At 50.2% G+C, this 16244-nt stretch overlaps 1 protein-coding gene across 2 annotated transcripts in view; it reads right to left on the bottom strand.

Annotated features, from left to right (window-relative positions):
- The window catches only part of ADCY1 (adenylate cyclase 1), a 126983-nt gene that overhangs the window by 34801 nt on the left and 75938 nt on the right, over positions 1-16244 (bottom strand). For both annotated transcript variants that reach the window (XM_036863914.1, XM_036863916.1), the window contains exons 8-11: positions 14986-15141; positions 2157-2351; positions 1906-2003; positions 842-926 (exon numbers count right to left, since the gene is read on the bottom strand). In XM_036863914.1, the coding sequence (XP_036719809.1) occupies positions 842-926; positions 1906-2003; positions 2157-2351; positions 14986-15141 (534 nt within the window). The remainder of the gene's footprint in view (positions 1-841; positions 927-1905; positions 2004-2156; positions 2352-14985; positions 15142-16244) is intronic.

Raw genomic sequence — 16244 nt, 5'->3', positions numbered from 1 at the left:
TTCTCGACACTGGGGGTGAATGGGACGGGCTAAGAAATTAGCATCCACTTGCCATGCTTTCACTTCAAATCAGGTGAATAAAGCAATCTTATCTGAAGTGGGAAATTCCAGTTTACCAAACCAGACGCCACTCCATCTATGAAATCAAAGAGCTGGGAATGTGGTTTGAATAAAGAGCACTTTTTCTTAACTCAGCAAGTTACCGATGAATAATAAAAAATGTAAATAAATAAAACGAGAGTCGATCTTCTCAAGAAGTAGCTGTTTTCAACAACTGTGCAAAAATAACCCTGGGTCTGTCAGACGTGACAAGTGGGGGTCTAGTGGGGACAGGGGACATTGGAAAATGAAGGTTCAGGATGTGAGAAAGGCGTGAGGGACCAGGACAGAGCCCTCTTCCAGGGGCCATGGGCGACACAGGGCCATGCACTCAGCCCTGGCTCCAAAGCCAATGAAGCATCCTCGAGAGTGTGGTCGCCCCAGGCTAGGACAGGAGCCCACAACAGGACGCTCCATCCGCAGAGAACAGCGTCACACCTTGTGTTCATTTATCCAGTCACTATCAATCACCCACCCTTGTGTCCACGGGGCACCTTCCCAGAACTCCGAACTGCACCTGGCACATCATGACGGGCTTCATGAACTCCCAATATGCGGACAGCTCTTTCCGCCTGCCAAGAAGGCAAGCAGACGAACTGCCTCCACTGCCCCACCTGGCCTGCCAACAGGGCAGGCAGAAGCCGTGCACCTACCTGCCCAGGTGATGTGCAGGTGCAAGACACACACACACTGGTACCTGGACTAGGTAACGAGCAGACAGAGAACACAAGCACACATATACCTGGACCCGGGTGATGTGCAGATACAGGACACAGGCCACCAGGAAGCAGATGCAGAACACCAGCAGGAGCAGGACGGCCACGCTCCTAGGACAGAAGACACGTGGTCACTGCAGGCTGGGCCGGGCGAGGTGTGCCCGAGAAATGCCTGGGAACCCACCCTTCCTCCCCTGCCTCACCCAGTCGCTGGCACCCAGGAAGGAGCAGCAGTCTCTGGGAACTTGCCCATGCTGGCTCTCTTCCAGGGGAGGAGCCCTTCCTGTGTCCCCCCCAACTTCTAAGCCCCCCAGGGTCTCTCTAGTCCTGGCAGTGCCTGAGAGATGCTTTTCCTATGCAGGAAGGGCTAGGGTTGCACAGACTTGGCTGCTGGGCACCACCTTCTTACTGGGCTTCAACTGGGAAGGGTTTTCTAGAAAAAGCTGTATCCCCACATAGGGCCATGCAGATGGCCACTGTGTGTCCACAGTGTCCTGGGGCGGGGTGGGGGGCGGCTTCCATGTATTTTCTGGAAACTCACAGGAGAATTGCTCCACTCGGGAGGTTTATTAAGAAAGTGGTACGTCTGGAAGAAAAGTGGAGATTTTCTGGGGTCTTTCTTGCTGAAAAACAAAAACTGCCACTCACTTTGACTTATGATGACTAAATGTTGTTAAAATCATTATGTTTTTGTTCCTTTCCAAAGGCTACTTTTCCTCATTTTAATGTTTCTGAAAATGACAAGCACCTAGACACCAGGGTGCCCATTTGGTGCCCTGTTTGTTTCCTGCCACAGACGCCGTCGTGAAGTCAATGGCGCATGTGGTGTGGACAGAGTCACTGAAAATATACGGTGTCTGAGAATTGAGCACATTTAAAATTAAAAACTGCGAGTGAGCGTTCCACACGTTTGCCATCAGGCGTGCTCGGCTAGTTCCTCCGGTAAATGGAGAACTGGTGTGTGGTTCAGGCCGTCCCCAAAGGCCAGGGCACCGCAGGACTGTGACCGCGGGAGTCGAACCTGAACTTGAAAAGAAAAGGACTCTTGGTGACCTTCTCCTCTAACTGATGGACCCGGAACAGCACTTACTGCGGGATTATTAGAAGGTAGACAAGGCCGAATAAGGCGGCCAGGATGAGGGCCAGAATGACGGCGCTGGTGAAATACTCGTCCTGAAGCTGGTGATACTAGAAGACACAGAAAAGGACCATCAGCCGCCCAGCTTCCTGGAGACGCCAAGGTCTTCCCAAGGGCGCCAGGGATGCCTAGAACTACAGCGAGAAGGGCCACCCACGTTCACTCCCAGCCACCCCCCCCCACCAGAGCCCCCCCGCACTCACCTTTCGCTCTCGCTCAGCCTGCTTGTACTTCAGGGTGAAGAAGTTCAGGTCCGCCATCTCCAGCTCCATCTGGCGGGCTTCCAGGAGGCGGCCGATGTACCTGTTGACGCGTGTCCCGGGGGTGGTGTAGACAGCATTTGTAGAGAAAGACGAGCGGTTTCTGAGTTTTTCCGAGGCTGTTCTCAATGCCCTCCGCTGCCCGTCGCGGAAAGAAAGGAAGGGATAGTGTCAAATTCTCCACTTATTAAAGAAAAGAGCTCTTACGCTCCCTCCTCCTGGGTCCTCGCCCACTGCAGAGTCTGGGGGGCCGGGTTTGGGGATCTGAGATGCAATCCTGCCTCAGCCACCTGCTGGCAGCGAGATCCCAGGTGAGTCATCTCATCCTTGGTGTTGGGGTTCCCGTGTCTGTAAGTGGGGTTACATGGCACCTGTGCAGTGGCACCATGTGGAGGGTTAAGGGACCCCGCTCCTGTGCAGTGGACAGTGCCCAGCACAGAGCAATGAAACTGGTTCTTTGAAAATGTCAACAAAATCAACAGATGTCTAGCAAGCATGACACAGAAAAAGAGAGAAAGACACCAACAAATTCAGGAAAGAAATATAATTTTACTACAGACCCTGCAGACATCAAGAGGATATAAGGAAATACTATGAACAATAGTTCACATATAAATTTGACAACTTAGATCAATTACCTACTCCTTGAAACATACAAACTACCACAACTCACCCAACAGAAAAGATAACTAGAAAAGCCCTATAATGGCTAAAGAAATTTAATTCATAATTTTAAAATTCATGCAAGGCTAAAGAAATTTAATTCATAATTTTAAAATTCATGCAAAAGTAATCTCCAGGCTGAGATGGTTTCATCGTGAATTCTACCAAACATTTAAATAAGAATTAACATCAATTCTATACAATCTCTTCCAGAAAATAGAAGTCAACACTTCCCAAGTCACTTTATAAAGTCAGTATTAGGGGCTTCCCTGGTGGCACAGTGGTTAAGAATCCGCCTGCCAATGCCGGGGGCACAGGTTCAAGCCCTGGTCCAGGAAGATCCCACATGCCCGTGCGCCACAACTACTGAGCCTGCGCTCTAGAGCCCGCGAGCCACAACTACTGAGCCCACGTGCCACAACTACTGAAGCCCACGCGCTTAGAGCCCATGCTCTGCAACAAGAGAAGCTGCCGCAATGAGAAGCCCGCGCACCGCAACAAAGAGTAGTCCCAGCTTGCTGCAACTAGAGAAAGCCCACGTGCAGCAATGAAGACCCAACGCAGCCAAAAATAAATACAAATAAAATAAATTTATATAAATAAATAAATAATAAAGTCAGTATTATACTGATACCAAAACCGGACTAAGACAGTATTTAAAAAAGGAAAACCACTTTTGAGGTCACATCCCTCACGAATATTGATGCAAAAATCCTTAGCAAAACATTAGCAAATAGGATTCAGCAATATATAAGTAGAGGCCTACACCATGACCTTTACTCGATACGCAAGGCTGTTTAAATATTTGAACATCCATGCAATCCATCGTATTAACACCATCTTAACCACCACATGGAAAACCTCATGGTCATATCAACTGATACAGAAAAAATCCTTTGACAAAATTCAATATCCGCTCATGATAAAAATGATCAGAAAACTAGGAATGGAGGGGAACTTCCCCAACTTGATGAAGAACATCTACAGAATACCTACAGCTAACATCACACTCAAAGGTAAAAGGTTTTCCCTCTACAATCTGCAGTAAGGCAGAGATTTCTGGCTCACCCTCACCTTGAATACAATACAGTGCCCCCATCCAGTGCCATAAGGCAAGAAAAGCAAATAAAAGGAAAATAGATTGGAAAGAAAGAAATGAAACTGTCCCTATTTGCAGACATGATAGAAACAGACATGATAGTCTACATAGAAAACCCCAGTGGGAGGAAAAAAAAATCCTGGAACAAATAAGTGAGTTCCACAAGGTCATAAGATAAAAGATAAACATAAAAAATCAATCATATTTCTTTATATTAGCTATGAGCGTGTGAAGACCAAAACAAAAATACTGTACCATTTACAATCACTGAGAAAATGAAATACTAGGTGTAAATCTAACAACACATACAGAACTTGTATGCTGAAAACTACACAATGCCAATGAAAGAAATCAAAGAAGATCTCAATAAATGGACAGACATACCATGCTCATGGATTAGAAGACTCAACATAGTGAAAATGTCAATCCTCTCCACACTGAAGTACATGGGTTTAACATAATTCCTGTCAAATCCTAGCAGGATTTTCTTTTTTTTTTGTAGATAGACAAGCTTATTCTAAATATTAAATGGAATAGCAAAGGGATTAGAATAGCTCATTTTTCTTAAAAAGAATGAAGTGAGAGGAATTGCTCTACTGATTTTAAGACTCACTATATAACTATATCAATCAAGACAATATGGTTTTAGCAGAAGGACAGACACATAGATCAATGGAACAGAAGAGAGAGCCAGAAATAGCTTCACACAAGTATGGTCAACTGATTTTTGACAAAAGTGCAAAAGCAATTCAATGGTAGAAGCAAAGCTTTTCAGCAAATAGTGCTGGAGCCATTGGAGATCCATTAGCAAAAAAAATGAACTTGACTCAAACCTCACACTTTATAAAAAGAATTAACTCAGAATGGATCATATTACAAAACATGAAAATACAAAATCCAGTTAGAAAGCAGACAATAGACACAAGGGGCATTTCACCAAAGAAGAGAACATACAAAGAGTTCCCTGGAGGCCTAGTGGTTAGGATTCTGGGCTTTCATCAGGGAACTGAGATCCCACAAGCTGGGCAGCGTGGCCAAAAAAACACACGGATAGAATATAAGCACTCGCTTTTCGATCGATATTAAAGCATAGCATTTTATATGAGGGATTAAATCTTGAAATACATAAACACTTATATTTTTATTTCTTTTAAAAAGTGGATTAAAGGTCATTCCCTTGCAGAGCTAGCCTGTATCTATTTTACAGTACGAAGTATCTCTTTAATTTCATAACTAATACTTTGTATTTTAGTTTTTCTTACTCCCCTCAAATTTGGGGGGACATGAAAGTAGCTTTGTGAGGACCATTTGGAAATTCACTGTCACAATTCTCCCCTGTGCTTTGTTGTATCTTTGCACATGTGTAAAGATTTGTAGATGAAATGCTGTACAGATAGTTTGGCTGAAAACATAAAACCTCACTGGCCAGCAGAGGGGAATAATAAATCAGTGATATTAAAATCTTCTTACAATGTCACAAAGATAAAAGTCAGAATAAAGACTCTTTCCATTGAGAGAATGCTCCCAGATCAGTATGCAGCTAGAAATTTTAATAGGGAGCATGCATCTTTTGGTAATAAAAGTTGTTAAGAACAAAATAGCACACACAAAAAAAGAAAAAGAAAATAAGCACTTGAAAAGATGTTTGACATCATTAGCCATCAGGGAAATACAAAATAAAATCACAAGGAGATATCATCGCACACTTATTAGAACAATAATATATATATATTTTTTAAATTGGTGACAGGACCAAGTGCTGGCAAGGATGCAGAGAAACTGGATCACGCATATGTTGCTGATGGGAACGTGAAATGGTACAGTCACTCTGGAAAACAGTTTGCCAGTTTCTTAAAAAAAACAAAACAAAAAGCAAAACCAAATATGACCCATCAGTGGCACACCTCAGCATTGATCCAAAAAAAATGAAAATTTATGTCCACGTAAAAAATCTGTACCTGAATGTTTATAGTAGTTTTATTTGTAATAGTCAAAATTGGACACAACCAAAATGTCCTTCAACAGGTGAGTGGTTAAACAAAGGTGGTCCATTCCAACCCGGCATACCAGCCAGCCACGGAAAGGAAGGAGCTATTGATCCCAGCAATAACCTGGAAGGACCCAAGCATAGAGCTGAGCATAAAAAAGGCCAAGTTCAAAGGGTCACACACTGTGTGATTCCGTGTATACAACATTCTCAAGTGACAGTTATAGGGATGGAGAACAGATTAGTGGGATCCAGGGTTAAGGATGGCTGTGAGGAGGGAGAAGGTGTGACCACGAGCGGGGCGAGACCTTGGTGGTGATGGAAATGTTCTGTATCACAGTGTGAAGATGGTTACACGAATCCACCACACGATGGAATGGCACAGAACTACACACACACACACACACACACACACACACGGTGCTCCAAAGCCCATTTCCTAGCTTGGGTATCATAATGTAGTTATATACAATGCAACTGGGCGAGGAGGACCAGAATCTCCCTGTACAGGCTGCTTGATTCCACAGCTTATACGTTTGCGATGGGTAGTATGTCAATGCTACCTCCAGAAAGCCGTAAAAATATTAAGTAAATAAACAAAACCCAAGTCACTCACAGTCTCCGCTTGGAAATAAATCATTGACCTTTTGCAGTACATCCCTCCAAACTTTTCCCTAAGCAGATACCAGCCTGTGAACGTGTATTTTCCAATCAGAGGGTCACATTTCCAATCCAGCAGGTACTCCTGTCTCCCCGGGGCCTGAAACCAAGAGCAGGAAGGGCTGCAAGCAGGAGCGAGAAGGAACGGTGAGGTCCACCTCGAGTTAATGTGCAAGTCTCCTGTGCTCCTGTGAATTCTTTCTCCCTCTGGGACCTGACACGTTTGTGAACGTTAGGAAAAAAAACCCAGCTGATGTTGTGTCTGCGAGTCTGAGAGCCAGCTCTCCTGCTGTGAGGGGCCAGGAGGCTGTTAGCTGGAGGTGCACGCAGGCAGGTAATGTCACAGTCACCAGGTTTCAGGGTTTTGTGCTTATTCTGTGTGGGCAGGACTGGCTTCTGGGGGTCGAGGTCGTCCTCGGCCCTCAGGGCAGCCGGACATTGGGGCCCAGAGATGTGCTCCCTCACCAGGTCCTACAGGGCACCTGGATGCAGAGACCACCTGCGCTCAGTTCCCTCCCTGGAAGACTTTTCTGATTATTAAACTGCGGCTCCATCAATGGGACAGAATGGCCACCTCTGGGCAGTGGAATTACACATTTTTCCCTCTTGTCATGCTTTCCTCTTCTTTCCCACAACAATCGTAAATTTCCTTAAAAAACTAATCAAAATCAAGTTAAGGGAAAACGTTGCTTGTTCTGACGTGGAAATTGGATCTCTGAGCCTCTTTCTTGACCCACCAAAGGGAAGCATAGTGGTTTAAGCGCAGGGACTCAGGAACCAGGGGCTGTGCAACCTTGAGTGAACCGCTTAACCTCTCTGTGCTCCAGTTCCCTGGTCTGTAAAATGGGAGCAACAGTGGCCACCTCATTAGCTCTCACGAGGAGCCAGAATGTTCATACTCCAAGGAAGGACTCCTGGCCCAGAGCAAGTCCTCAAGCTGGCCCTCACTGTCCTTAGTGGTGGCCACAGGGGGCTCCCCCACTACTGCCACGGAGTCAGAGTCAGCGGGAAAGGCTGCAGGGAGCAGACTCTCGAGCCTCCAGAGCCCCAGCGCAGCACGGAGGCCCCGGCGAAGCAGACGCTCCAGGAACCGCAGGCGCCTCATGGGAAATGGGGCGGGGCTGCTGAGGGGCCTCCTGGGAGAATCTCAGCAGACATCCGCTCCACCCGGCCGGAGAGGTGAACGCCGCTCTCACTGCTGGTAGGGCTGAGCCGCGGGGACGTGGAGAAGCGGGGCCGGGAGCCCGGCAGGTCAGGCAGTGGGCGCGGAAGCTGCACTTTTTGCCTCTCTTCCCCTGACACTCTTCTGTCTCAGGCGCATCTCGCACCCCTGAGGTCGGGGTGTTCCAGACCCCTCTCCTCTCTGGGCACCATTCCTCTGAGCTGGAGTCCTTCACAGCCACGGGTCTCCAGGGTGGTCTCCGGACACTGGGAACTAGTTGGGTGTGCGCTCTGCTGCCGCAGGCCCTCCAGGGTCCCTGATTCGGATCTGAGATTGAGACGCGTTGCTTTACTACTTTCCTGTTTTTAATAAACCAGGTAGGTCTCATCTACGAAAGCCGACTTAAGAGTTTAATTATACCTACCACTAAGAAAGCCACTGGGTCTCAATCCACACCAGGACATTTCCATGGACCCACCGATGCCAGGGTCTCAGATGCAAGTGCGTGGCAGAGACTGCTGGCAGTCTCCCTGACATTCATACCCCCTTGGTCACAGAACCCGTGTTCTATAAAGGCATTGGTCGCAGCCAATGCACTGCCTTTCTCCCCTTCCCCTGTCAGCTTGGTGCAGCTGTGTGGCTGAGTTCTGGCCAATGAGCTATACGCAGAAGTGTTGCTAGGGAGCATCCTCAAGAGGAGAGAGATATGCCTTTTGCCAGCTCTGCCTTCTTTCTGCTGGCTGGAATGCAGATGCAATGACTGGAGCCCCAGCCTTTATCTTGGGCCATGAGGTGGCAGAGCAGGCAAGCCAGAATAATGAAAGAGAAAGGGTCTGGTCAAGATGCTTGTGAAGCCACCACATTAGCCTTGAACTGCCTGCTCTCTGGATTTACTTTATCCATGAGAAAACTAACCTCTATTTTGTTCAAGCAACCATGATTGGGGTTTTCTTCATATGCCATGAAACCCACTCCTGATTAGCACTACCCCCGAGAACACACATCTCTGAAGCGGCATTCCTGGATGCTATGACCAGTCTGATCCTCCAATCCCAACTGCCATGGGGTGTGGTAGTTACAAGAAGACGGGGTGGTGAACCGGGGGACAGGGAAGATGGGGCATTCCCACAGCATGGAGCTGAAACCCTGGCCTGGGGTAGACTGGGCAGGCATGCGCTTCCTGGGGCTGAGCTTGGGCACCCAACTTCCTGAAGCAGATGAGCAGCTGAGATCAGAAAAAGTGTCCCCAAGCCTGCAAAGCACAGAGCTGCGTCTCGGGTCTCCTTTCACACCTGACACCCCAGGAAGGGCATGGTCTGAGAAACGGCCTCTGCCCAGCATCAGCCCCTCTGGGGAGCAGGCAGCAGGCGGCTGCTGTGCCCCAGGCCTTACCCAGTCCCCTCACATATCCCGCTCCCCACAGGGCCCAATGAGCGGCCCTGCCATCCACCCTCACCCACTGAAGGACAGGGACACCCCAGGGGCTTGATGCTGTCACTTCACAGACGACTTTCTAGAAATGATCATCAGCCTAAGAACTGGCGCCTTTTCTCCGCCCTTTTCCACAAAGAATTCCTTGTTTGAACCCCTCCCGGAGCAGGGGCAGGGGGCCAGGTTCACGCCTCCCAAGGGGCGTCTTCATCAGGGGGTATCCACCGCCTCCTTGAAGCAGCTGTGAAGTTGTCTCCTTCCTCTTCTCTGCAAGAGTCCGTATATAAGGGGGCACTATAGCTCTTTCAATGACCAGGGGAACCCACCGTCAGAGCCGTACGGGCTGGGAGTTTCCTCCTGGGAAGCACTTTAGTAAGACTTGAGTTCCTAACAGACAAAGTAGTATTCACATTTCCACTTTTGCCTGGGTCTTTTTGCTCTTTTGAGTTTTACCAGGAATTTGTCCATTTCATCTAAACTGTGAAGTGGGCTGTAAGGTTGCCACCTTACCTTCAACCATGAACGTGTTAGGAGCTACACGATGCCGCCCTCTTGCTCCCCCGGGGACAATGGTAATGGTGTCTTGGCTGGATTGTCATGGGTGACAGCTCGGGGTTTAATCCACTTCAAGGACATGGGCTGTCGGGGAGCAAGGAGGAGCAGAACCTCTTACTGGAACCCACTGGGGTTTTGCCAGACAAGGGTCAGCATAAGGGCTGAGCCAAAACTGGCCAAGAGGGGAGGGAGCAGCTCAAGGCACAGAGCTCTCGAGCGGGGCCACGAGGGATGGCTCAGTCGCGTGATCTCAGATGAGAAATCCTACGAGGCCCTGGAAACCGTCCTGAGGCATGAAGTCTTTCCTGAGGCCTAAGCAACGAGAACACCATGCCCAGATCCAGCCCAGCAAGAGTCTCTGCTCTGTCCAGCAGCTTTCCAGATGCCAGTGCAGGCTGTTCCCAGGTGGGCAGACCTGGCCTGGGTCTCGACCACGGTAAGTGACCTTCAGCTCAGAAGGGTAAGTGGCCAATGGCGACTGTGCTCTGGTCTGGTTTGTCTGGGGCTGATGGACATAGACCCACCTCAGGTCAGCCTGTCACCTCAGGGGTCACAGTCTCGTCTTGCGACAACTAAAAGCCAGTGACAAGGGGGCTTCCCTGGTGGCGCAGTGGTTAAGAACTCGCCTGCCAATGCAGGGGACACAGGTTCGAGCCCTGGTCCGGGAAGATCCCACATGCCACGGAGCAACTAAGCCTGCAAGCCACAACTACTGAAGCCTGCACGCCTAGAGCCCGTGCTCCACAACAAGAGAAGCCACCGCAATGAGAAGCCCGTGCACCGCAACAAAGACCCAATGCAGCCAAAAATAAATAATAAATTAATTAAAAAAAAAAAAAAGCCAGTGACAAAAGAGTGGCACACACATCACTGTGGTGACAGAGAGGGGAGCCAACCGCTGCCCCTTGCAGTGGTTATGCCTGGGGCATCCTGATTCAGTGGGGACAGAAAGCAAGTAAGAAGCTACTAGACGTCAAAGAAACCTTGGAGGAGCCGGTAATACCATTTACCCTGTAAGAGTCAGAGAAGAAAAGCCACCAGAAGGATCATCTCAATAGATACTGAACACTATTTGCTAAAATTCAATATCAACCTCTAATTCTAGAAAGTGTGAACACTCACTCACGGGGCTACTTTCTTGAGATCATTAGGCACCTATTACTAGTTCTTACCCAAAGCATCACAACTAATAAGAAAACTCTATTTGTTTTAACTAATTAAAGCCAGAATGAAAAAAAAGAATGCCATTCATCACTATCATTTAATAAAGGATATAAAAAAAAGAAACAAAAATTATCACTATTTAAAAGTGATACCACTGTATATCAAGAAAACCCAAGGGAAGTAAAAAAGTTATTACAATCAGTTTCAATAAGCATGGACCAAACATAAGCTACAATTTTATCTTCATCAAATTCAAGCAGAAATGGTGGAAACTATATTTTCAAAATATTTCTAGGCATCCTTAAAACAAAAAGCTGGGAAACGGGGTAGGAAAGGCCCTCTGCAGACCTGAAACAGATCAGGAAGGGAGACGCAGCGTGAAGCAATGAACAATGCTTAAACTGTGCTGAGGCCGTGCTGGGGAAGCTGTCCCAAGAGTGAGTGCGGAAAACATCGAGAGAACAATTTGGCAACAGCGATCACAAATTAAAATACATGCCCCATTTAACGCAGCGATTGCACTACAAAGAAGTTACCCCAGGCTATTCTTGTAAAGTTCACTAAGATGTATAAAAAAAATTTTTTTTATTTAAGGATGTTCTCAGCACCAATGGCCAAGAGAAGAAATCTGGAAGTCATGTTCCCACGCATCAGCAAGGCACGGGGAAACAAGTCTGTCTGCAGGAAACAAGTCTGTCCAGGATCTCCAAGGTCTGTCACTGAGTGAAAAGACAGGGCGTTGGGACAGTTAAATAGGTCAAGTCTTATTGGCATTAACCTTCTAGGTTTTTCTAGGGGGGGAAAAAAAACACAAAATGGTAAACAGTTCGGGGGATTGGACTTTCTGTATCATGGGTACATGTTACTTTTATATTTTAAAATAAATATGCTTAGGTAATTTTAAATCTGAAGAGAAGGATGGAAGCAGCATTTTTTAAAAGGGGAGAGAGAATTGGGAGGCTCCTGATGTACATTCTAGAAGAGGCAAATCTACTGGCAGTATTAGGGGACTCCATAGAGAGCGTCTCCCCACGCTGGCCGGGGAGGGGGAGGCTCGTCTCCCACCTGCTGCTACAGGTAACACTGGTGCTACAATCTCTAACCAGCTACACACCCACTCTCGCAGATACTCAACTCAGAGAAATCCATTTTACAAAATGATCAGAGACGTAAGTGCACTTTCGTGAGCAAAAAATGCTGTGAATCATTTACTTTGCTTAAAAAAAAAACCCAAAAAAACAATAAAAGCAGAAATGACCTAAATATCAATGGAAGTTGAGTGGAAGGTGAGTAAGTAAATGGTCTCTCCCTAGGCTGGAAATCTACACAATGATTAGAGAATTCTATTTTTGAGGAAGAGTCAATAATATAAAGAAACCCTTATGATACACTGGCAAGTGAAAAAAAGTAACAAGCAGCAAACTGATATATCATCCCATCAATTTATAAATATACACACATCTAAGAAGCTAGAAGGATGAAAATGTTAATGATAGGTTGGTTGTGGGTGATTGGATTATAGATGAATGCTTTTCATTTTCTTCTTCGTGCGTTTTTGTACTTTTCTGTATTTTCCACAATAAATTACTTTTATAATCAGAAAGGGATATTGAAGGAAGAAACAGAACAAGTGTAAGCATGCAGGGGTTGGATTTACTGGAGGGCAGTACCTTGGACGTGAAGTGCCCTAAAGCTGTGCTGGAGCCCTGACGCCAAACCCCAAAGGCCAGGTCCCTGCCCGGAGGTGCGTGCACGGTATCGCCACCTAGCGGCCGATTCACCCTGGGCGCCCACACCGCTGACCCAGGAGAGGCCAGGAACACGGGAACCCCAGGTGCGCTGTGGTCTGAGGCTGACCACGTACATCTGAGTCACCCCCCAGAACCTGGGACACAATGTCTCACAAACTCGGCACAAAGGCACAGGCGACAGTGGAACCCACTGCCCTGACCCCGCCGGCTTCCCCAGCTCCATCTCCAAGGCCACCTCGATCAGGCTCAAGGTGCAGATAAAGTAAACGGAAGACAGGAACAGGAACGATGAGGCAGACCTCATCCTAAAGCAGATGCAGGATGTGAGACCCGCCAGGGAGAACGGCTGCAGGGCAGGGGCTGCGCTGCTCGGGGGTCACCGGACGGGGCACTCATGCCATCCTCCCCAAATGTCCCCACTGGTGGCTGGCCCCGCCCGTGCACAGCCTCTCCACCCCATCGTTCCAGGACCACCACCATGGACCACCCCCTCAGGCCACCTGCCCTGTCTTCACCCTCTGATGCCCTCCCACGGTGCCAGCCCTCTACCCTCCCCATCCTCGTTTTCACTAATCGCGGGGGGCACGTGGCCACGAAAGGGCACAGAGCAGAGCAGCAGAGGCCCGGGCTCCCAGCTCGGCTCCCAGCCTGCGGCACCTGCCCACGGGGGCTGTGCTCTCTGTCTCCCCAGCAGGGGAGCTGCCCGGGCCCACAGAGGCTGCCCGGGGGGCAACGAGGCCGGAATCAGGCGCCCTGCGGATGAGGGGTCAGAGTCTGGAGGAGGCGGCGTGACGGAGAGAGAAGCGGGCTGGGTGCAGGAGGGCGCCTGAGAGCAGAGCGCAGGCCTGGGCTGCGGCCTCCTCCGTCGGAGCCAGCCAGGCAGCGGCGGAGGTGTCCCAAGCACCAGCGATGTTGGGTGTGTCGGAGAGGGGGGCCTGGGGACCCTGAGCACACAGGGGAGACCCGTGGGAGACTGTGGGGGCAGGGGGCCAAGGATGAAACCCAGGACACCACCACTCATGCTCGCAAGGGAGGCGGGACGGCTGCAAAGCTGGGGAGGTGAGAGGCTCGGGGGACGAGGAATCCAGGAATCCAACCGTGACTCCTGACGCTGGTAGGAAAGGAGGGAGGGAAGGGGCCCTGCACACAGCACATCTGCCTCCCCCCACCCCTGGGATGGGAGGGACGGAGCTACACGGCCCCTGTCCGGGGCGCTGAGCCCAGGCGTGAGAGTCAGCAGGATTTTGCTTCTTCCTGAAAAGCCACTAAAACTGTGGTGAGGGAATTCCTTTTAAAGGCATAAAACCCACACAGAAGAGAAAATGAGACTGCAGAAGCAGCAACGCAATCTCGGGAAACAGTCACTGATGTGCAGACCCAAGAACACAGGTAACAGCGAAAGTGAGAATAGTCAGCAGACACAGCCGTCGGTGCAGCGGCTGGAGGGCCAATGACAAGAGGACGTGGGGAGGATGATCAAAGCTGCTGATGAAGTGGTGGAGCACAGGCTTCACCCCAGGCTGCCGCGACATGGCCCTCCTGCCCCAGAGGACCAGGGTCTTCCCTGGGGCGGGGAAGGGATCAGGGTCTCTGGCCCCGGGTTACAGACAGTATGCCTGTGTGGTTGAAGCAGACACTAAGGACGCCCCCCCAGCCACAGTGCTGCCCCTGCTCAGCTCCAGGCTTTCACCCCAGGCCTCGCCCCATCCCAGTGACTAAAGACGAAGGTGACCCTGACCAACCCAAGAAGAAGGACAGAAAATCCTGCACCCAGGTCACCTGCAGGAACACCCACAAAAGGAACCTCCGTCAAGGCTGGAGGCCATGTACCATGAACTAGAGGGACTTAACCCAAGAAGGAGGGGCCTCTGATATGAGAGCCAGAGAGGGAGGGAGGGAGGGGATGGCCAGAGATGCTCTCCACGGAGGTGAAGGGCAAGGCTGGGGTGACACCACATTGAGGCTCTCGGGGTGCAGACAGAGGAGGTCGGGGGCTCCGGAACCAGCGATACAATATCTGACACGTACAAACATCCTGAGGACAGATTTAAACAACGGCTGGGGGACTGTAGCTGGAATTTACCGATAAATCCATGGAATGCCAAGTTGCAAAAAGAAAACACAACATAATGAAGTGTTTTGCAGGAAAGCAAAAGCAGCCCAGCTCTGAACAGCATTTGCAAGACTGTGAAAGGTGAAGAGCGAGGGCTAATGGAGCAGACCGCAGCAGGACTGCACTGGGAAGACAGACGAACAGGGACTCAGAGCGGGGCGGGCACACGGGCGTCGGGCCCGCCTACCTTGTCGTCGTCCTCGCAGGTCATGACATTGGAGAAAGGGATCTCAGCCTTGAACATCTTCCGGCAGTGCATGAGCTGCACCAGCAGGTAGCACACGGTCTTGAACTTCATCCTCTTGGCCGGTTTTATATCTGAGAGAATCAGCCCTGGAAATATCTGTGCGGACATGCAGCAAAGAGAAACGCTGTGAGCAGACACACACGTCCTACCTCTTGGGCGGGGAGCACGAACTTAACGGGGCAGGGAGATCACAGGCCACTTGCTGAGGACCAGAGGGAACAGAACCGGCAACCCAGTCCCAAAACACGTAGGTCTCGACTACGCCCAATGCCGCTGAAACGAGAGCGATGCCCGAATCCTGGGGCAGATGCAAGGACATCACCCAGCTGGGGCAGCACCACGCTGATGAGTGTCATCCACTGGCCCCCGGGGCCCCTCCTGCAGACCTCCCCTTCTGCAGACCTCCCCTTCTGCAGACCTCCCATCCTGCAGACCTCCCCTCCTGCAGACCTCCCCTTCTGCAGACCTCCCCTCCTGCAGACCTCCCCTCCTGCAGACCTCCCCTCCTGCAGACCTCCCCTCCTGCAGACCTCCCCTTCTGCAGACCTCCCATCCTGCAGACCTCCCCTCCTGCAGACCTCCCCTTCTGCAGACCTCCCCTTCTGCCTTTCACCTTTTTCTCTCTCCTCCTCAACCCAAACTTCTCCAAAGGGGCTGCTCATTGTACAGACCTCGTCATCCTTCTCACCCTCAAACCGCAGCCACGGCTGACGCTGTTGTTTCATTCTGCATGACGGGTGGGGCGGCATCCACTCATGGCACCGAGGCTCCCTCCTCTGACTCACAACCTCCTGCATCCCGGCAGCGGCTCGCAGGCCTTCCTCCTTGGCGCCCTGCCCTCCGCTCCTATGTCTCCAGGTTGACCCCAGCTGGTCACCCAAACCTCTCACACCTGCCCTTCTCTTACACACTCACTCCCCTCCTCCAGGAGTCAGCTCGCCCTGCCCTGCCTGTCCTGCCCTGAGCCCCATTTCTCTCCCCCGGCCAGTGCCACACCCATCCACAGCTCCCACGTCACACGGGTGCCACTGCATCCTGGCCTGGAGAGCACTGGCCCATGGATGCCCCAGGACAGCGAAACCCGAAGCTCTCCCTGACCTGCTTGTATCCTGAAGAAGCTGTGGCCACCTGTGTCCCATGCACCTCACCTGTGTCCCGTGCCCCTCACCTGAGCCCTGCGCCCCTCACCTGGGTCCTGC

This window comes from Balaenoptera musculus, chromosome 9 (genome assembly GCF_009873245.2).
Source record: "Balaenoptera musculus isolate JJ_BM4_2016_0621 chromosome 9, mBalMus1.pri.v3, whole genome shotgun sequence".
In the NCBI taxonomy this organism is placed as follows: domain Eukaryota; kingdom Metazoa; phylum Chordata; class Mammalia; order Artiodactyla; family Balaenopteridae; genus Balaenoptera; species Balaenoptera musculus.
Note: the sequence above shows the minus strand (reverse complement) of the source record. Positions and strands in the feature narration are given on the sequence as shown.